Source organism: Bufo bufo, chromosome 11 (assembly GCF_905171765.1).
Source record: "Bufo bufo chromosome 11, aBufBuf1.1, whole genome shotgun sequence".
NCBI lineage: Eukaryota > Metazoa > Chordata > Amphibia > Anura > Bufonidae > Bufo > Bufo bufo.
Window position 1 is genome coordinate 67,822,955 of NC_053399.1, and position 22,732 is coordinate 67,845,686.

Sequence of the window (22,732 nt, forward strand, 5' to 3'; positions counted from 1 at the left end):
GCGAGGAAGTGGGCAAGTACATACAAAGCCTAGCCAACACTAGACGGCCGCAGATGATCCTTAAGACCATCCACAAAGGCAGCACTTAGGATTTTCTCATGCATAGCTAAGGTAATCTCAAAAATCTAAATCCACCCAACTTTCCTGGAGTCTAGTGAAAACTTTATCCACACTCTGTGTCCTGATGACAATGTGACTGACTGATGATCTAAACACTTCCTCCCAGACTCAATGATCTTCACTATGCATTAAATCCCCAGCTCTACATTGGACTAAATTTTCCAAATCTCATTTGAATATGAGAAAACTCTCCATATTTTAACTAATTTTCTATAAAGCAGCATAAGTAAGTTCTCTGAATTGGGAATTCTATTCATCATGGCAAAATTGATGTTACTACTGGGTGTAGTATATGTCATACATCATATAATGATGCAGATATCCCTACACTTCCACTCATATCTGAATAAGGACTTAGAATGGGTGCAACCTTAGATTGAGTAGACTGGTCTGGAATATTTCTAGTAGGCATCATAGGCGCAATTACTGCAAGTACATTTTTAACTGATGGGACATACAATTGGAAAGGGTTATTTGCAGACATCACTGGATATAATCCAGTGTTGGGAATTATGATAGTAATTGTGTCCTGTCTTTGAGATCCACAAACAACAGCATTTCTGTGCCTGCACACACACTCCCATCCCCCATAAGGAGGGGGTTGATGTTCTAAGGAAAGAGGTTTTGGGGGGTGGGGAAGGGCTAGAGGGAGCAGAAGGCACAGTGGGTGGTGCTGATTAGCACATTCCAGTACATGGTGTAGAGGAGGGGCTGACAGAAAAAGCAATAGTATTGTTTGATGGACCACAAGACAGAGGATTACTTTTTTAAAGTTACAACAGATGTGGTGGGGGAAGGGATGCCACATGGCAAACTCTCCTGTTCTTTGTTCCCTACCACACCCAAATCCTCCATTTTACTATACCAATATTGTCCATTCTTCTCAGTCACTTCCATATACACCTTTCCACAAACTTTAATTTAATCTATCTCCTACTGCATTTGCAACCTCTAGGGGGAACTTTTACACAAAACTGCATATTTCTGGATAATACCGGAAATCGCTGCTACTTAGTATGACAGAATGCTTTCAACTTTTATTCCTAACTGAAACTTTTCCTTTCTTTTTCTTGCATTAACTGAGCTGCTGTTAACATCTCTTCACTCTGTCCTGTAACATTAGAATTTCCCATTATTGTAGTTACACAAAGATCAAACAATTGCTATTTATCGAGCCCGCTAACTTAAGCGTAGTTGCACAAAGATCAAACGGTATCCGATTACTATTAGTAATCGCTATCGAATCCCACAAACTCAAGCGCAGTTGCACAAAGATCAAACAATATAATAGTATTGAGCCCACAATCTCTCTTGGTGAAGACCCCTAGTCAATTCACCGGGATACAAAATCTTAATAACTTCCAATTGCCTATGACAATTGGTGTTAACCCTTTCCTCAAGATTCTCGTCAGAAACTTGGCTGGGATCCAATTCTACGTCACAGGATATCCGACTCAGCTGTCTAACAACTTCCGTTTAGTTCCAGCATGTTCTACCACACAAAGAAGGAATATTTCAACAGGTTCTTTCTAACGGACAGATCAGCTATAATTTGAACCCTTCTATCGCGATAACACCAATTCAACTCTTGAGAACCCACAAAAGCGGAAGTTTCAGAGGAGATTCGTGAGAAATAAAGCTTTCTTACCTTGCCGGCATGTGATCTCGTCTGATGGTTCCGTTTAAGTCGCTCTCGTGGCGCTTGAATCGGAAGTTACGCAAGCTGTCTGCCCCACTCATGGGCGCCATTTTTTAGCGCAATTCATGCGCTTCTCCTTCTTCTTTGTGTGGTGCCAAATTAATTAGAAGTATAAGTATGTGCATGCAATACAGCTTTATAATGAGACCAGACACACTAGGTGGTTTCATGAAAGCATCTTCTCATCTTCCCTGAGCCATGGTAGAAGAGAGCCTTTATTCACAGTACATTTGACTTAAATAGCAGACATGACATCACAAAAGGGGTGTTCCTTAAGAAGAGACTATTCGCTCCTTAACCTGATAGGAGTGGTTTCTGCAACTTCAACTGAGTTTATAGGTGTATTTGAAAACTGTAATGTAATCCCCTCTTCCCCCTCCCTTATTGACCTTCTCATACATATGGTTTTCAGCCATCTAGTGGACAGAAATGTGTACTACAGAATGTTTGCATTATATATGCATAGAATAATAAATCCATCTCTCACAACGACCACCACTGCTGGATTGCAGGGTAGTCCTAACCATGGAAAGGAGCAGTGTATTACGTGATGGAAAAATGAATCATTCCAGCAAAGGAGGCAATATGGACGATTACTTTTTATTAGTAAATGACTTATATTATTGTTCTCTACATGATAATGCCACTTGCTGAAGTGAAACATTCCCTTTAATGAAAAATACAAAACATATTTAAAAAATAAATAATTTTTCCCATTTTTAGCATGAATATATCATACATTTATGTACATGTAACTATTGTGTTATGGAATGTATGTCTGCATATGACTACTTTTATTTTTGATAGCAATAGACATTTAAAATTTTTAAAACTATTAGTTTTATTACAACTATTTTTAAAACTATTACAAAGTTTACACTTTTTAAAGTTAATTTTGAAAATGTTCAAAATTTTGAAGGCCCAATTTGACGTTTCCGGAGTACGACCAAACTATACACTGCTATTGACTAAAATACCCTTATTTCTCCCTTGTAAGAGGTAGAAAAATTGCAATCAATTTTTATTTATTTTTTTGGGGGGGGGGTTAGAGGCCTACTCTAATTGGATGTCAACTGAGTGCGACTGAACTGTACACTTCTATTGACGCACTGTAATACAATATTTGCGCACCTGTCTTCTATCTTCATCCTCTCTGCCCTGTTTCTCTCGCTAGTGCGCTGAATTTTAAATGTAAAATGGCGAGCACCATTTTGCACAATTTGTCTGAAGGAAATGGGCGAGCTTTGGATTTGTAGGGAAGAAGAATTTTTGTAAACTTTGTGACTAATCCAATTTGTTTAGAATGGATTCCCTCATCTCTCAAGAGGATGAAATTTTTTCACATAAACAAAGAGTACCATAATCTGATTCAGAAGAGATGCAGATGGTGTCATCAATGTCAAAAATAGGGATCCAAGATAGTTCAAAGTGATATAAAATGCATTATCACTACCTTCTTTACTACAACTACATCTACTTAGGCACAGTGTCTGAGGAAGGCTTTGCATAGCCGAAAACGTTCACACGTACTGCCGTATTTTACTTTGCTTCTATTTGAAAACAAAAGAAAAGAAAAACACAGAGAATACCTTGTTTATCTGCGGTTATCTTTGAAAAAAAAATTGTAGCAAGCGAGACAGGATGTGATGCACAATCCATAACAGAATAACTTCCTGTCATGCCAAACCAGCAGCAGTATTCTGAACACCATGAAAGAATGTAGGTCATCTGCAGAACAAGTATTATATATAAACAACTATACAATATACCTTGACTGTTACTAGAACAGGGACACTTCCTACTAGAACTAAATGGCTTGCATGAAAAAGAGGGACGCCTACCTTTATAACATGATGTATATAAATATGTCATATACTCCACACCTCCAAAGAAGTGTTCAATACTCATACCTTCACCAGGGACACCTGGTTGACTTCTTGAATTTTAATAGGAAACCCTCCTATGGAATGTAAAAAAACAAAATAAAATAAAATAGAAAACTACGGTAGCTAAGGTGTCTAAGCAATTTGTTAATGAATAGGGACAAAATTAAACAGTGATACTAGGTGGGTGGTCCTAAAGTGGAGATTGAGGAAGAAAAGACAAAGAGGAAAGTGGCTACATTGTTTTACACCTAGCTCTCCCAAATATCTGCCGAATTATGCACTGCTTTATCAGCAATGCACTGCTATTTAACCCTGCAGATATTTTAATCAGTTATATGGGTTTTTTGTTCTTGCCCCATCTGCCTGTCCCATCTTTATTTAGTCCAATCCAGCAAAGTACAGAGCTGCCATTCTGTCTTGTCAACCATTTACACACTTTTGATATGAGCTCACCTATCAGATTAGCCTATCCCCTCATTCAAGCATTTTAATCTTGTGTGCTGCCTCCTGAAGGACAATATTTTGTATTTAATTTGTACTACTGAACAGCCAATTTTTAAAAAAAAATATGGTTTCCATGAATATTAGGTTTTTAAAAACACTACTTTCTGTGGCTGCAATTAAAATACAACTACAGTACTAACTATTGGCCAACACAGAAATTAGTTCACATAATCTTAAAATATTTTATTATATTAATTTACTTTTACAATCCACACATGCAAAACTGCAGGAGAGCGTATAGAGCAGAATCATTCATAAACAATTTTGCTTTTTTTTTGACAGGTTCCTGTAGCTGCAGTTCTAGGTTCTGGTGGAGGAGCGAGAGCAATGACTTCATTCTACGGTAGTCTACAAGGCCTTCAAGATCTGAAGTTACTGGATAGCATCACTTACTTATCTGGGGTGTCTGGATCAACTTGGTAATTCTGAACATATTTTTATTTAAATGGGTGCTCTCTAAATATAGTTTATAGAATCAGTGAAAGAGTTGCAAAAACGACTTATTCACACTAGTGATTCATGTCCATGTGCTGTCCATGTCAATGGAAAAATCTGTGAAAGAAGACCCAGGACTATTGACCCACTAGAATCCTACATCAGACAAGAATGGGAAAACACTCTCCAGCAATTGGTCTCCTCACTTAGCAGATGTTAACAGACTGTTGTTAAAAGATGAGAGGATGCTACATAATGGTAGTCATGGCCCTGTCCCAACTTTGTTTTGATGCATTGCTGCCACCCAAGTTTTTTCTTAAGTTTTTTTTAAATAGATTTTTATTAATTTCAATGCAAAATATCAATAGCTAGAAATACAACACGACAGCCGAAACAAGGTAATTACTATAGAAGTACAATTGATACATCTTAATTAAGATACATATCAGGTTACTAGTAACTAGTAGAAATGAAAACAAACAGAAGACATGTAGGTAGGTATCCTTTAAATGTATAGCCACTGTACTACTCAGAATCTGTAGGCTCAAAGCCTACAGAGAAGAGCCTTATCAGATCGCTATAATGTAGTGTTTTAGTCCATGTCAAGGACAGGCAAGACCTTTAAAAAGAGCCCATGGGAGCCATGTTGATGTGACTCATTTCCTGCTTTACCTGGCAGAGTAAAGAAGTTCCAACGTGTGTGTAGATAAGGACTGTATAACATTCTGAAAGGTTGGGGGAATGATAGTTTCCATTTTCTGCTAATGGCTAGATGGGCAGCGAGTACCACTGCAGAAAGATCTTTTCTTGAAGTCTCCTAGTGGAGATTTTGGGATAATGTATGAAGAAGACAGAGATACCCCCATCACCCCAAGAGACAGAGAGTAAAAATTATATGCCACCTTCGGGAAAGAGGTAGCATGAATGCCTATAGATCTAAGGGAATGTTGCAGCCTAATATATTTGAAAAAATAATTATCTGGAATATAATATTGACACTGAAGATCTGAAAATTCCCTCAGCACCTTACCATTAAACAAGTCTACCACTTCTATGATACCCTGAGATTCTCACAGGGACACGTTGACTTCAGAGATGAATGAGTTTATCTCGTAGGTAGAGCCAAGATTGGAACCAAATTAGTAGCATCGTTGAACATATGTGATGGAAATTCTGGCCAAGGTCTGCATGGAAGCTTTAATGCTAGGCAATTTTGTTGGAGATGGAGTAGATTTATTGCTGAGCAAATGAAGCAGAGATATAAGTGGAAATCTATAATTGACCTGTTCTATGGCAGTATATTTTTTTTATGTGTGGCTGTCCATCATTATCGAATGGAATCTACTATGGTCACATGGTCATAATATATAAGGTTTAGGATTCCCATTCCCCTAGGCTCGACCGGCTTAGTCAATGTGAGAAGTAAATTCTGGTGCTGAAGTCTCCCCAAATATATCGATTGATGAGAGCTTGGAGTTTATTAAGTAATGTTTTAGGGATTGATAGTGATGATAGCCCAGAAAAGATCAAATATACACTGCTCAAAAAAATAAAGGGAACACAAAAATAACACATCCTAGATCTGAATTAATTAAATATTCTTCTGAAATACTTTGTTCTTTACATAGTTGAATGTGCTGACAACAAATTCACACCAAAAAAAATATGGAAATCAAATTTTTTAACCCATGGAGGTCTGGATTTGGAGTCAGCCTCAAAATTAAAGTGGAAAAACACACTACAGGCTGATCCAACTTTGATGTAATGTCCTTAAAACAAGTCAAAATGAGGCTCAGTAGTGTGTGTGGCCTCCACGTGCCTGTATGACCTCCCTACAATGCCTGTGCATGCTCCTGATGAGGTGGCGGACGGTCTCCTGAGGGATCTCCTCCTAGACCTGGACTAAAGCATCTGCCAACTCCTGGACAGTCTGTGGTGCAACGTGACGTTGGTGGATAGAGCGAGACGTGATGTCCCAGATGTGCTCAATTGGATTTAGGTCTGGGGAATGGGCGGGCCAGTCCATAGCATCAATGCCTTCGTCTTGCAGGAACTGCTGACACACTCCAGCCACATGAGGTCTAGCATTGTCTTGCATTAGGAGGAACCCAGGGCCAACCGCACCAGCATCTGGTCTCACAAGGGGTCTGAGGATCTCATCTCGGTACCTAATGGCAGTCAGGCTACCTCTGGCGAGCACATGGAGGGCTGTGCGGCCCTCCAAAGAAAAGCCACCCCAAACCGGTCATGCTGGAGGATGTTGCAGGCAGCAGAACGTTCTCCACGGCGTCTCCAGACTCTGTCACGGCTGTCACATGTGCTCAGTGTGAACCTGCTTTCATCTGTGAAGAGCACAGGGCGCCAGTGGCGAACTTGCCAATCTTTGTGTTTTCTGGCAAATGCCAAACGTCCTTCACGGTGTTGGGCTGTAAGCACAACTCCCACCTGTGCACGTCGGGCCCTCATATCACCCTCATGGAGTCTGTTTCTGACCGTTTGAGCAGACACATGCACATTTGTGGCCTGCTGGAGGTCATTTTGCAGGGCTCTGGCAGTGCTCCTCCTGTTCCTCCTTGCACAAAGGCGGAGGTAGCGGTCCTGCTGCTGGGTTGTTGCCCTCCTACGGCCTCCTCCACGTCTCCTGATGTACTGGCCTGTCTCCTGGTAGCGCCTTCATGCTCTGGACACTACGCTGACAGACACAGCAAACCTTCTTGCCACAGCTCGCATTGATGTGCCATCCTGGATAAGCTGCACTACCTGAGCCACTTGTGTGGGTTGTAGACTCAGTCTCATGCTACCACTAGAGTGAAAGCACCGGCAGCATTCAAAAGTGACCAAAACATCAGCCAGGAAGCATAGGAACTGAGAAGTGGTCAGGTCACCACCTGCAGAACCACTCCTTTATTGGGGGTGTCTTGCTAATTGCCTATAATTTCCACCTGTTGTCTATCCCATTTGCACAACAGCATGTGAAATTCATTATCACTTAGTGTTGCTTCCTAAGTTTGATTTCACAGAAGTGTGATTGACTTGGAGTTACATTGTGTTGTTTAAGTGTTCCCTTTATTTTTTTGAGCAGTGTACATAGTAGACCATCATTTTCATAGTGGCTATATGATCCGCCTATGAAGTGAAAGGTTTGCAAAAGCTATAAAGTAGTTTTGGGATAGAGCTAAGTAGTGGAGCTACATTTTTTTTAAAAGGTTTGAGAGCTCAGGCTTAAAGGGTTTCTACCACCAGAAATACTGTTATGTAGCTGACTGACATTAGCGATGCACTCATGTCAGCACTACATAACAGTATCAGGATACGTAGGGGTATGAGGCGGCACTGCCGATCCGTCCAGCACTCTCAGAGACGGGGAACTGTGCGGCTCAGTCTATCGACATTATTCAGTGGTGCTCTGCTATCACAAGAAGGTCCACAATAATCATGCAGTAAGTAGAAGAAATAACGATAGCGGCACTCACCCAAATGTTGCAAGTTGTGTCGTTTATTCTATAAAGACGAATACAGAGTTCAACAGGCTGGGGCGGACATATGCGTATCACTCAGCAAACACACGCATCTGTCCGCCCTAGCCTGTTGAACTCTGTATTCGTCTTTATAGAATAAACGACACAACTTGCAACATTTGGGTGAGTGCTGCTATCGTTATTTCTTCTACTTACTGCGCAACTACATAACAGTATGTTTTTTACCTTTGTCCCTGCAGCCGTTTTGATAAAATAAGCACTTTTATAATATGCTAATGAGCCTCTAGGTGCTATGTGGGCGTAAAATCAGCACCTAGAGGCTCCGTCTACTCACCCTTTATCCCGCCCAGGTCCTCTGTTCTGCCCGCCCCGCTTGATTGATGCCACGGTTCGCAGCATCGCTGACGAAATCCCACGCCGTTAACTTCTGTATTCGGCGCAGGCGCAGTGAGTAAATGATGCGCTCCTGGTGCCGGATTCCTCACTGCGCCTGTACCGACTACGTCACAGTGAGGAAGCTGGCATCAGGAGAGCGGCCTTCACTCACTGTGCCTGCGCCGAATACAGAAGTGAAAGGCGCAGGATTTCGTAAGCGATGCTACGAACCGTGGCATCAATCAAGAGGAGCGGGGTGGGCAGAACAGGGGACCTGGACGGGATAAAGGGTGTGTAGATGGAGCCTCTAGGTGCTGATTTTATGCCCACATAGCACCTAGAGGCTCATTAGCATATTATAAAAGTGCTTATTTTATCAAAACTGCTGCAGGGAGAAAGGTAAAAAACATACTGTTATGTAGTGCTGACATTAGCGCATCGCTAATGTCAGCCAGCTACATAACAGTATTTCTGGTGGTAGAAACCCTTTAACAAAGTAATTGCTAAACAATGAATTCAAGTGGAATTGAAACAATCTTTCAATATTTATTCTGGTGGAGCAGTCTGTATTTGTCCTCAATGTTTGGGACTTTGAGCAGTTTATTTTATAATAAGAGACCTTCCCAAAATCTGTAAGATTCTTTTGTACAGCTAGTAAAGAGTTTAGCGGGAGGAACAGTGCTATAATTAAGCCAATCCTGTAGTCTTGCGGACCTGCCAAAATCATCTTTGCCAAAGGCTCCATTACCAGGGTGAACATAAGGGGTGACAGAGCACACCCCTGGTAAGTCCCATTTGTGATTTTAAAGGGTAATAAGTAACAATCAGGGGTACATACCCTCACCAAGGGAGACAATTAGAGAGCTAAGATAGCTGACTTTATGGGGCCCTGGAAGCCAAATTTATCTAGAATTGCCTGCATGTAACCTCCCCCCTCCCCCATGAACCCAGTCAAACGCCTTCACCACATACAAAGAAAGCAGCAAAGAAGGTGTCCAACTGGCCTCAATGATTCAGATGATGTCTAAGAATCTCCTGGTGCCATCAGGGGCATGTATCTGTGATACAAATAATACTTGTTCAGGAGATATTACAGTACGGGTATTTTATAGATAAGGTTAGATAACACTTTGATGTACAATTTGATGTCTATGTTCAAATGTGAGAGAGGACAAAAATTGGCCGCATATGTACCAGGCTTAGGTAAGGTAACTATAAGAGCTTCTAACATTTCTGGAGGAAATGAGCCCAATTCCATAGCCTTGTTGAACATGGAAGTCAAGGGCTGTATAAGGGATCTTTCACACAAGCGTGTGCCTTGCGGAAATCGGTCTCCATGTGAGAGAGGGATTGTGCGTTCTGGACTTAGGAAGCACATGGCATTATCATGATTGATAATGCCTTTGCATGCTGTCAGTATGATTCCATTATAGAAAGGTCACGCAGAGTCCAGAATGCATGATCCCTCTCTCACACGGAGCAGGCTTCCTGCAAGGGGACACAATCATATGAAAGAGCCCTAAGAATTATTTTTAATAATATCTATTTGAAAATCATTCTGGGCCAGGGGATTTAAAGGGCTTCAAAGCCAACGATGCTCGGGAGACTTCATCAGTAGAAATAGAGAGCCATAAAGACTCCAGATTGCACTAATTCAACCATGTCAACCTGACGTTTTTGAGAGAGACCAAAATATCTGTGTCCGTTGGTTGGTAAATAGAACAGTCAGTCCATAAATTGTAGAGGGAGGAGTAGTACAATTGAAATTCCGCTACAACTTTCTGAGGATGGTAGATTTTGTTCCCTTCCCTGCCAAGTAAAAATGTATCCTCCTTTTAGACTTATAGCCCTACAGTTGCACGGCCAGTAGGGCCCCTGCATAATTATCATGTGCATAAAAGTTCATATGCAAGTTCTTGTAAACAAAATCGTATTTCTGAGCAAAATGAAATCTCAGGTCTGAGCTTTAAACAGGATGGATTCCAAACTTGAGGAGGGATTTGCTTTGTTATTAGCCTCTAGAGTCTAAATACTCATTATGAGAACTGTGAATTCTTTGTCACATTTCTTTTTGGCCTGGACACAGGGTAACCCAGGCAGACATAACAGACAGAATGATGGTTAATATCAAAATCTTGTCTCAGTTCCGTCTCCAAGGCATACTGATATTCAGGATTAGACAATATATATCCATTTAGTCACCCCAGGGATAGAGGAGAATGCCAATCTGTCTTTTCAATCAGTTTAGGGACATGAGCCGACCATGTTATGGTTCCGATCTCTGTTCTCGACACATTTACAACCCACCCTGATCTACCAAAAACATATCTATCCTAGAATGAGATAAATGAGGGAAAAAAAAGTTAAATTAGTCTTAAAACATGAAGGCCGCTCCAGACATCAAGCAATTCCTTGTTATGTAATAGAGGGAGAACAGCTGAGGTGGACCTAATTATAGTCAAAGAGCCTAATGATAGGTCTAGAACCAAGTTAAAATCCCTTCCCAGAATTAACATAATTTTCTTAAATTTGTGCTGGAGTCTCAGTACTTCGGAGAAGAACTATATTGTCGTTTATGCAGGAAGTACCGTATATGTTCACAAAGGCATTCATAATATTGCTAATATGACAGACCAAAATAATAAAATGTCCATAGGCATCTATGATGGATCTCAATAGCAAAAAGGGAAAGCACAGATGTAAAAGTAGCCTACTTGAGAGGTAGATGCCCGCTGTGGGGATAATTTGCTGTATTCGGGCTCAGGTTTTTCTTGTTAGCTGGTCATTTGCTGTTTGGAGATGGTTGCAGAGAAAGGGACTCCCTGGAGGATGTACTCTATACACGCATGGATGGAGCAGAAGATCTGTCTGAATGTTGGCTGTGGACTATGGAGAAAGAGCTGGGCCAGAAGACTTCTCTGTGATTTTCACTTCACTATCAGGTCCGGTAATGTCAGGGTGTCCTCTACCATGTCAGGTATATGGGTAGGACTCTGCAGGGGTACAAAGAGCAGCTATGGAGCCCAATATACAGCAGGTGAAATGTGTGGCCATCTGACACAGTGGCCTGTCTCTGCCCCTATATGAGTTTTTTTCTTCTTCTATGAAATGGTAAAATGTCTCACTTTCAACATCTAATCTGTGTTTTGTGATCTTTTGTGAATAAAATATGATTATATGAGATTTGCACATCATCACATTCTTTTATTTGTACGTACTTAAAGTTTACAAAGCATCCCAACTTTTTGGGAATTGGGGTTGCACTCAAATGCATCAACACCTACCAAGTCCCCTTCCCCCACCACAAATGATTTAATACAAAATTTTGACACATTGAGGCACATTTATTAAGACCGGCGTTTTAGACACTGGTCTTAATAAAGCCTTGTAGTTGGCCTTCGATCAGCCGTAGTTATGTAGAGGCACCGGCCACTTCATAACTTCTGAGAATCCTCCGCCAGTTCTAAATGTAAGACAGCTTCCTTATTGTCTTACATTTGGACTTTTTTCTACGCCTAAAACAGGCATAGAAAATGATGAATGAGACGGGCTTTCTGGTCCGTCCCCTTCACTGCCGATACCATGCCCACAATTTTAGACCTGGCATGAACAGGGAAAAGTCATAGATTGCACCTGAAATACGCCTAATATAGGCTTATTTTAGTATAATAAATGATCCCCATTTATTTATTAAACAACTTTAAGCTATACAGTTGGAACATGTAATCTGTGGAATATTTGTTATTGCACTTTATTATGCTGGTTGTGTTTTACTAATCTTTAATGGCACTGTTTACATTAGGTGTATGTCTATGCTTTATGAAGATCCTGATTGGTCAAATAAAGATCTTAAGGAGCAAATAAACAGGGCAGAAATATCTATGACATCCAGCAAGTCTGGGGCATTTTCTGCAGAAAGGATAAAACATTGCACACAAGAGCTAATGGCCTTGGAGCAGGACGGATACAAAGTCAATTTCAGTGATTTGTGGGGTCTTGTGTTAGAATATTTTCTACACCAGAAGGTACAGTATGCTGAATTTAATTATTGGACATATAATTTGACTTAATGCAAATAACTCTGAACATAATTAAGAAGCTTATGTGGAACAAATTGCACTACTTAAATCTCCATTGGTTTTAAATATTTTAAATATTCTTGCTTCCTGCTTTCCTTCACAGCACTGCCTTTTCATGACCTGATAGAAAATGCCACTCTACTCATCTCACCCAGCTCACTTCCTGTAGCAAGGGCGGAAGGGAGTGAGTCGGGTGGTTGTACAGTACCTGATCTGTTTGGTTAACCCTTTATATACACTCACCTAAAGAATTATTAGGAACACCTGTTCTATTTCTCATTAATGCAATTATCTAGTCAACCAATCACATGGCAGTTGCTTCAAGCATTTAGGGGGGTGGTCCTGGTCAAGAAAATCTCCTGAACTCCAAACTGAATGTCAGAATGGGAAAGAAAGGTGATTTAAGCAATTTTGAGCGTGGCATGGTTGTTGGTGCCAGACGGGCCGGTCTGAGTATTTCACAATCTGCTCAGTTACTGGGATTTTCACGCACAACCATTTCTAGCGTTTACAAAGAATGGTGAGAAAAAGGAAAAACATCCAGTATGCGGCAGTCCTGTGGGCAAAAATGCCTTGTGGATGCTAGAGGTCAGAGGAGAATGAGCCGACTGATTCAAGCTGATAGAAGAGCAACGTTAACTGAAATAACCACTCGTTACAACCGAGGTATGCAGCAAAGCATTTGTGAAGCCACAACACGCACAACCTTGAGGCGGATGGGCTACAACAGCAGAAGACCCCACCGGGTACCACTCATCTCCACTACAAATAGGAAAAAGAGGCTACAATTTGCACGAGCTCACCAAAATTGGACTGTTGAAGACTGGAAAAATGTTGCCTGGTCTGATGAGTCTCGATTTCTGTTGAGAAATTTAAATGGTAGAGTCCGAATTTGGCGTAAACAGAATGAGAACATGTATCCATCCTCTGATGGCTACTTCCAGCAGGATAATGCACCATGTCACAAAGCTTGAATCATTTCAAATTGGTTTCTTGAACATGACAATGAGTTCACTGTACTAAAATGGCCCCCACAGTCACCAGATCTCAACCCAATAGAGCATCTTTGGGATGTGGTGGAACGGGAGCTTCATGCCCTGGATGTGCATCCCTCAAATCTCCATCAACTGCAAGATCCTATCCTATCAATATGGGCCAACATTTCTAAAGAATGCTATCAGCAGCTTGTTGAATCAATGCCACGTAGAATTAAGGCAGTTCTGAAGGCAAAAGGGGGTCCAACATCGTATTAGTATGGTGTTCCTAATAATTCTTTAGGTGAGTGTACTGTGGTCAATATTATAAGGGGCATTTATGAAAACCTTTTTGCCAGAAGACTGACGTCAAAAAGTCGCAAAATTTGGTGCACATCCACTTGTACAAAATTTTTGTTTGGAACCCCGCTTGCTAATTTCCCAAAAAGTGGGGGGAGTGGAAAGGTGAGTAGGTCATGTGGGGCCACATATAGCTAGATCAGCACATTTATTGCACTCTGTGGCAGGAAACGGTTGTGGATTATACCTAAAATCTATACCAGCAACCTTGCTGGTGCAGATTTCTTTTCCGGGGCACAAACCTCCACAGATGCGCCACATTAAGAGCCGTGCACCTCTCAATAATTGTGGTACATCTAATGTGCTATAATTAAGACTTGTGTGTAAAGTCCCAACCCCATTAAAAAAAAATTATATATATATATATATATATATATATATATATATATATATATATATAGAGAGAGAGAGAGAGAGAGAGAGAGAGAGAGAGAGAGAGAGAGACGAAAAAAGTAGGACTGCACTCCGGAATAGTGGTGAAGTGAAGGATTTTATTCACCCATAATATGGCAAACTTGCGACGTTTCGGCTCACAAGAGCCTTCCTCAGGCATGGAGACAGTGAAAGTGAATGCATATAAAGGCGTATCATAAGTGACCAACCAATCACAATGTGGTTACAATCAAAGTTAAATTAGATACATCTGTTACAAATAAATAAACAAAGTGCATGTGCATAAAGTGACATGTGCCGTGCGATCCACAATCCCAGGATGATATCCCTTTATGTAGATAAAACAACATATACAAAACATCAAATTCATATAAATTTGCATCATAATTGAAATTATAATAAAGATGATAAAGTTTAAAAGATGCGGATCATAGAAACTAAACCTTAGGAAGCCATGGCGCCCACATAGACCATCGCGTTCATTGAGCGTCTCAATCTCTTCATTGCGCATGTCCAGACGAGCGTCATCATGTGTGTCATAGTATTTCGATGCGACGCATGCGCTCTGCAGAACCAAACTGAAACCGCCATTTTGCTTAGAGGCAAATTGCCCTACGGTTCCATTCGTGTTTGTTACATAAATGTTGGCTGTACAGGATGTCTCCTGAACAAAGTACATAGCCGCGGTAGGGGTCTTCTACGTGGATCAGCATATGGATCGGGATCCCGCCCTGCCGAGATGGACACCAAACCATAGGGCTGTATGTGTCAGAGGGGGACAGAAAAAAAGATCCCTAGAGGAATGCGTTCTAACTTACGTCCAAACCTTTTTCCTAATAATGATTTATTTTGCAAGCGTTTTGAAAAATTATCCAATAGATACTCATTGGACTACATCTTGCTTAACATTGAATTCCTGCAATTGGAAGTGGTTGCACTTACTGATGATTTGATGGAGGTGGAACGTATATTACAGACACAACTATCTGATGATGAATTTACACATTATAAAGATGAAATGAAAAACCAGCTATGTAAATTACAGACGGATTTGGAAGAGGGGAAAAGGAACAAATGGGTGCGTGATGCGGAAGATTATAAAAGAGGCGACATTTACACGTGGCAATCAGATCCGCAATATATGGGCTTTAATCGTGATAACAAGAAAAAAAAGAAAAAATACGCAGTCATCTACAGATGAAGACAAAACTTTTTTAGGGAACAACTCGGACATAAAGAAAAGAACAAGAACCAGAAGAGGAGGCCACAGGTATAGAAGAAAAGGGAAAACAGCGATACAACAGAACCAGATTACAGTCGATGAAGGGGTCATCACAGAGAAAGAGACCATAGTTTTTAATTTGTCCTTAGTTGAACTGACTGAAGCCCAATATAGTGTCTTGTCTAAGGGACTTACATTCTGCCCGAGTTCCAAGGTAAATTGGTTTAATTTTGAAATGGATTTAAATGATTTTTTTCGTTCTATTAAGTTAAAGATGTTTTTTAGGGGACGCACTGCTAATACACATATATATTCGAGTGAATTATCACTTAAAAAATTAGGTTTAACTAACAAAAGTGCTTTTTTTCCTATTGTGGATGAGCCTGCGATAGAGGCCTATATTTCTGCAGTCAAAAGAGATGTAAGAGAGTTAAAATCCCTTTCAGGGGATATAGATATATTAAGAAATCCTAACTTGACCACTGCAGAAATTGAGGCGCTATCCCAACTCAAGAATAACCCCCATTTGACGATCAAACCGGCCGATAAGGGCGGAGGGGTAGTTGTACTTGATACACACAACTATGTTAGGGAAATCGAACGCCAATTGAGTGATACAAATGTGTATGGTATGTTACATAGTGATCCAAAATTTCATATCATGAATACTATTAAAGAGAGCCTATCCGATGCGGTGGTCGGGGGTATTATAGATGAGGGGTTAAGGGAATACTTGATGTTACCATCCCCCATTACTCCAGTTATATACATATTGCCTAAAGTCCACAAAAGCCTTGTGGACCCCCCGGCCGCCCCATCGTATCTGGCACAGACTCTGTTTTTAGCAGAATAGCTATTTTCCTTGACAAGATACTCAGTGATTTTTTGACAGCTGGAAAATCATATATCAAAGACACAGGGGATTTTCTGCAACAATTGAGAGCAGTTGATGTCAGTGATGTGCAGTCTTTAACTCTTGTGTCCTTTGATGTTGTATCTTTATACACATCAATAGGACATGAGAAGGGTATTGCTGCAGTCAACAAATATTTGGATGATTCACCTATAACTCAGAATACAAAGTATTTCATTAATACCCTGTTGAGATTGATTCTTGAGAACAATTATTTCTTGTTCCAAGACACTTTCTTTAATCAGAAACGCGGCGTTGCGATGGGGTCAAATGTGGCCCCAACGTACGCAAATATATATATGCGCCACATGGAGGAGGACTTTATCTATGTATCCCACCACTTTCAACATGTGCTTAGGTGGTGGAGATACATAGATGACGTCTTCCTCCTGTGGACTGGTATGGAAATGCAACTAAGTGAATTTCATGGATATCTTAATGGTATTGATCCGGATCTTCAATATACAGTATCTTATTCCAAAACACAATTGTCATTTTTGGATACCAATGTCAAACTGGTTGATGGTTCAATTTGTACGGGTTTGTTTGTCAAGTCGACAGACAGGAACACGATTTTACGGTTCGAAAGCAACCACCCTCGCAGCTTGGTTAAACATCTCCCTCATTCGCAATTTTTGCGGACAAAGCGCATTGTATGAGATCAGGCTGAGTTAGTAACTACATTAGAGATGATGGCAGGTAAATTCAAAGAACGGGGGTATCCTCGCAGATTGTTAGATGAAGAAAAAAGTTAAATCTTACATACAAACATAGAAAAAGTACAAACTGCTCCTCAAAAGACCCAAAGGATAAAGTTCATGTCTACATACTCTGATTGTAGTATGGCGATAGGACAGATCTTGAAAGATAACTGGAGCATTTTGAGCAGATCCATTAAAGATGTTCCTGAGTTTAGACTTCCTCCTCTTCTATCATATCGGAAAAATAGAAACATCAAAGACCATCTGGTCAGAGCAGATGTAGGTCCTAAAAAAAGCAGTATACAGCGAACATTGACGCACTCGGGGCTGGGATGTTTTCCATGCGTCAATTGTCGCCACATTTGTAAATCCAGGTCTTTCATACATCTATCTACAGGAAAAGAATATCCCATTAAATTTCATTTAACCTGTTCTTCATCATATGTAATTTATGTGTTGGCTTGTCCCTGCAATTTAATATATGTTGGAGAAACGTCAACAGAACTGAAATTGAGGTTGAATAATCATAGAAACTCAATAAGGAAAAAGCGTACGGATTTACCAGTTTCCAGACACTTTAGATCCCTTCAACATACTGAACGGGATCTAAAATGCTGGATCATTAACCAGATTACACTTCCCAGGTGGCGACCGTTTAGCAACCTTAAAGAAAAGAGAATTGCGATGGATATATGTTCTGGATAGCTTTCACCCTAGAGGTCTCAATGTTGAGTTTAGGTGAGAGTCCCTAGATCTGGGGTTGACTTTGATTTCCTTTGTATATGTGGTTTTTACCTTTCTCATACATGTATGATAGTGCAGGAGAATTGTGAAAGTACAACTTGTAACTCATATATAATATAACATTTATTTAGAAACTAACGTATGAATTTCTCTTTGCCTTTTAGAAATTTTAAACCTGCACAATATTGGATGTGGACCCCTGAACTGTGCCTTTTTGAAAGCGATGCGGCCCGGCGGTGGCATCAGCGTTCTCTCTTTTATGCGCAATTCCAGACATGTAATTATTCTTTTGTGTGATGCTGTCTCTGTAATCTTGAGGGAGAACCCCTCTATGGCTGCATTATTGCCAGCAATTGGGCTGTTGGTGCCAGCGGGGTTCATTGAGGTGTCCCCCTCTGACACATACGGCCCTATGGTTTGGTGTCCATCTCGGCAGGGCGGGATCCCGATCCATATGCTGGTCCACGTAGGAGACCCCTACCGCGGCTATGTACTTTGTTCAGGAGACATCCTGTACAGCCAACATTTATGTAACAAACACGAATGGAACCGTAGGGCAATTTGCCTCTAAGCAAAATGGCGGTTTCAGTTTGGTTCTGCAGAGCGCATGCTTCGCATCGAAATACTATGACACACATGATGACGCTCATCTGGACATGCGCAATGAAGAGATTGAGACGCTCAATGAACGCGATGGTCTATGTGGGCGCCATGGCTTCCTAAGGTTTAGTTTCTATGATCTGCATCTTTTATACTTTATCACCTTTATTATAATTTCAATTATGATGCAAATTTATATGAATTTGATGTTTTGTATATGTTGTTTGATCTACATAAAGGGATATCATCCTGGGATTGTGGATCGCACGGCACATGTCACTTTATGCACATGCACTTTGTTTATTTATTTGTAACAGATGTATCTAATTTAACTTTGATTGTAACCACATTGTGATTGGTTGGTCACTTATGATACGCCTTTATATGCATTCACTTTCACTGTCTCCATGCCTGAGGAAGGCTCTTGTGAGCCGAAACGTCGCAAGTTTGCCATATTATGGGTGAATAAAATCCTTCACTTCACCACTATTCTGGAGTGCAGTCCTACTTTTTTCGTCTCCATATTATCGGGTATTGCCGTCGCCCTACGTTGGACCTTGCACCCATATCCTGGTTGGTGCTCCCGCTGGACTTTCTTTTTATATATATATATATATATATATATATATATATATATATATATATAAAAAATAAAAAAGTTGCAGCACCGTCTCTAATGCAAACAAGGGGGTGCAACTAGCCCAATATGGATATAAGCAAATCCAATGCATAAAAGTCAAAAAAGTGGGCAGCACTCCATGAGATAAAAAAGTACAAAAAATCTTTAACCAAACAGGACATGCAACGTTTCGGCTCTATGCTGGAGACTTTCTCAAGCAGTGCATACAGACAAAGTGCTAAGTATATATAGCAGTGTGCCAATTCATAGCAATTTACATAACATGTGAAAACAATTAATATCAATTTACAAACAATCATATAATAATACAGTGAAACAAAAAAATAATAAAATGTGACCAAGACTACCAATTAGGGATGAGCGAACCCGAACTGTATAGTTCGGGTTCGTACCGAATTTTGGGGTGTCCGTGACACGGACCCGAACCCGAACATTTTTCGTAAAAGTCCGTGTTCGGGTTCGGTGTTTGGCGCTTTCTTGGCGCTTTTTGAAAGGCTGCAAAGCAGCCAATCAACAAGCGTCATACTACTTGCCCCAAGAGGCCATCACAGCCTTGCCTTCTATTGGCATGGCTGTGATTGGCCAGTGCAGCATGTGACCCAGCCTCTATATAAGCTTGGGTCAAGTAGCGCTGCACGTCACTCTGCTGATTCAAGCATAGGGAGAGGTTGCAGCTGCGACGTTAGGGCGAGATTAGGCAGATTAACTCCTCCAAAAGACTTCATTCTGTGATCGATCTGCAGCTGTGGATCATTGAAGTGCTAATATTGACTTGCTCACTTTTTTGAGGCTGCCCAGAGCGTTTTTAGATCACTTTTTTTCTGGGGTGATCGGCGGCCATTTTGTGACTTGTGGTGCGCCAGCACAAGCTATCACCAAGTGTATTTAACCATCAATAGTGTGGTTGTTTTGTGCTATATCCTACATCAGCTGCAGGCTGAGCCTGTGTCACCGAAGTGCATTTAACCATCAACAGTCTGGTTATTTTTTGGCCGTATACTACATCAGCTGCAGGCTGAGCCTGTGTCACCGAAGTGCATTTAACCATCAACAGTCTGATTATTTTTTGGCCATATACTACATCTGGTGCAGGCTGAGCCTGTGTCACCCAAGTGCATTTAACCATCAACAGTGTGGTTATTTTTTGGCCATATACTACATCAGGGGCAAGTTGAGCCTGTCACCCAGCGCCTAAAAAATAGACCTGACATTTCTATTCAACCAAATCTGTACTGTTTTAGCTGGTCAAGTTATTTGTAGTGACCGTAAAAGCACTTTTTATTTTCTGGATTGAAAAACTATTCCCAAATTTGCCATTCTCAAAATAACTAGTTTCTGGTATTTGAGGCCTACTTGAAATCTATCCCAAAAAGGATATCTTACATTGAAGGTACTGATAGTGTCATTCAGAAAAACCTAAGACACACGCTACCGTGCAGATAGAAGTCTAATTCTGTGATTAAACCTATACCTGTCACACAGCGCAAAAAAAACAGGCCTCACATCTCTATTCAACCAAATCTGTACTGTTTTAGCTGGTCAAGTTATTTGTAGTGACCGTAAAAGCACTTTTTATTTTCTGGATTGAAAAACTATTCCCAAATTTGCCATTCTCAAAATAACTAGTTTCTGGTATTTGAGGCCTACTTGAAATTTATCCCAAAAAGGATATCTTACATTGAAGGTACTGATAGTGTCATTCAGAAAAACCTAAGACACACGCTAGCGTGCAGATAGAAGTCTGATTCTGTGATTAAACCTATACCTGTCACACAGCGCAAAAAAAAACAGGCCTCACATTTCTATTCAACCAAATCTGTACTGTTTTAGCTGGTCAAGTTATTTGTAGTGACCGTAAAAGCACACTTTTTGTTCTGGGTTGAAAAACTATTCCCAAATTTGCCATTCTCAAAATTGTGGTGAACGGGAACAATGAGGAAAACATCTAATAAGGGACGCGGACGTGGACATGGTCGTGGTGGTGTTAGTGGACCCTCTGGTGCTGGGAGAGGACGTGGCCGTTCTGCCACATCCACACGTCCTAGTGTACCAACTACCTCAGGTCCCAGTAGCCGCCAGAATTTACAGGGATATTTGGTGGGGCCCAATGCCGTTCTAAGGATGGTAAGGCCTGAGCAGGTACAGGCATTAGTCAATTGGGTGGCCGACAGTGCATCCAGCACGTTCACATTATCTCCCACCCAGTCTTCTGCAGAAAGCGCACAGATGGCGCATGAAAACCAAGCCCATCAGTCTGTCACATCACCCCCATGCATATCAGGGAAACTGTCTGAGCCTCAAGTTATGCAGCAGTCTCTTATGCTGTTTGAAGACTCGGCTGCCAGGGTTTCCCAAGGCCATCCACCTAGCCCTTCACCAGGGGTGGAAGAGATAGAATGCACTAACGCACAACCACTTATGTTTCCTGATGATGAGGACATGGGAATACCACCTCAGCACGTCTCTGATGATGACGAAACACAGGTGCCAACTGCTGCGTCTTTCTGCAGTGTGCAGACTGAACAGGAGGTCAGGGGTCAAGACTGGGTGGAAGACGATGCAGGGGATGATGAGGTCCTAGACCCCACATGGAATGTAGGTCGTGCCACTGACTTTCAGAGTTCGGAGGAAGAGGCAGTGGTGAGACCGAGCCAACAGCGTAGCAAAAGAGGGAGCAGTGGGCAAAATCAGAACACCCGCCGCCAAGAGACTCCGCCTGCTACTGACCGCTGCCATCTGGGACCGAGCACCCCAAAGGCAGGTTCAAGGAGTTCCCTGGCATGGCACTTCTTCAAACAATGTGCTGACGACAAGACCCGAGTGGTTTGCACGCTGTGCAATCAGAGCCTGAAGCGAGGCATTAACGTTCTGAACCTTAGCACAACCTGCATGACCAGGCACCTGCATGCAAAGCATGAACTGCAGTGGAGTAAACACCTTAAAAACAAGGAAGTCACTCAGGCTCCCCCTGCTGCCTCTTCTGCTGCTGCCGCCTCGGCCTCTTCTGCTGCTGCCGCCGCCTCGGCCTCTTCTGCTGCTGCTGCCGCCGCCTCGGACTCTTCTGCTGCTGCTGCCGCCGCCTCGGCCTCTTCCTCTGCCTCTGGAGGAACGTTGGCACCTGCCGCCCAGCAAACATGGGATGTACCACCAACACCACCACCTGCGTCACCAAGCATCTCAACCATGTCACACGGCAGCGTTCAGCTCTCCATCTCACAAACATTTGAGAGAAAGCGTAAATTCCCACCTAGCCACCCTCGATCCCTGGCCCTGAATGCCAGCATTTCTAAACTACTGGCCTATGAAATGCTGTCATTTAGGCTGGTGGACACACACAGCTTCAAACAGCTCATGTCACTTGCTGTCCCACAGAGAGCCGTGCCTTCCCTGCACAAACAAGTGTCCGATAAAATCAAGTGTGCACTGCGCAACGCCATCTGTGGCAAGGTCCACCTAACCACAGATACGTGGACCAGTAAGCACGGCCAGGGACGCTATATCTCCCTAACTGCACACTGGGTAAATGTAGTGGCGGCTGGGCCCCAGGCGGAGAGCTGTTTGGCGCACGTCCTTCCGCCGCCAAGGATCGCAGGGCAACATTCTTTGCC

At 41.7% G+C, this 22,732-nt stretch overlaps 1 protein-coding gene across 3 annotated transcripts in view; it reads left to right on the forward strand.

Moving 5' to 3' along the window:
- The window catches only part of PLA2G4F (phospholipase A2 group IVF), a 490,195-nt gene that overhangs the window by 280,028 nt on the left and 187,435 nt on the right, over positions 1-22,732 (forward strand). For all 3 annotated transcript variants that reach the window (XM_040410952.1, XM_040410953.1, XM_040410954.1), the window contains exons 12-13: positions 4,492-4,628; positions 12,301-12,523. In XM_040410952.1, coding sequence (XP_040266886.1) covers positions 4,492-4,628; positions 12,301-12,523 — 360 coding nt within the window. The remainder of the gene's footprint in view (positions 1-4,491; positions 4,629-12,300; positions 12,524-22,732) is intronic.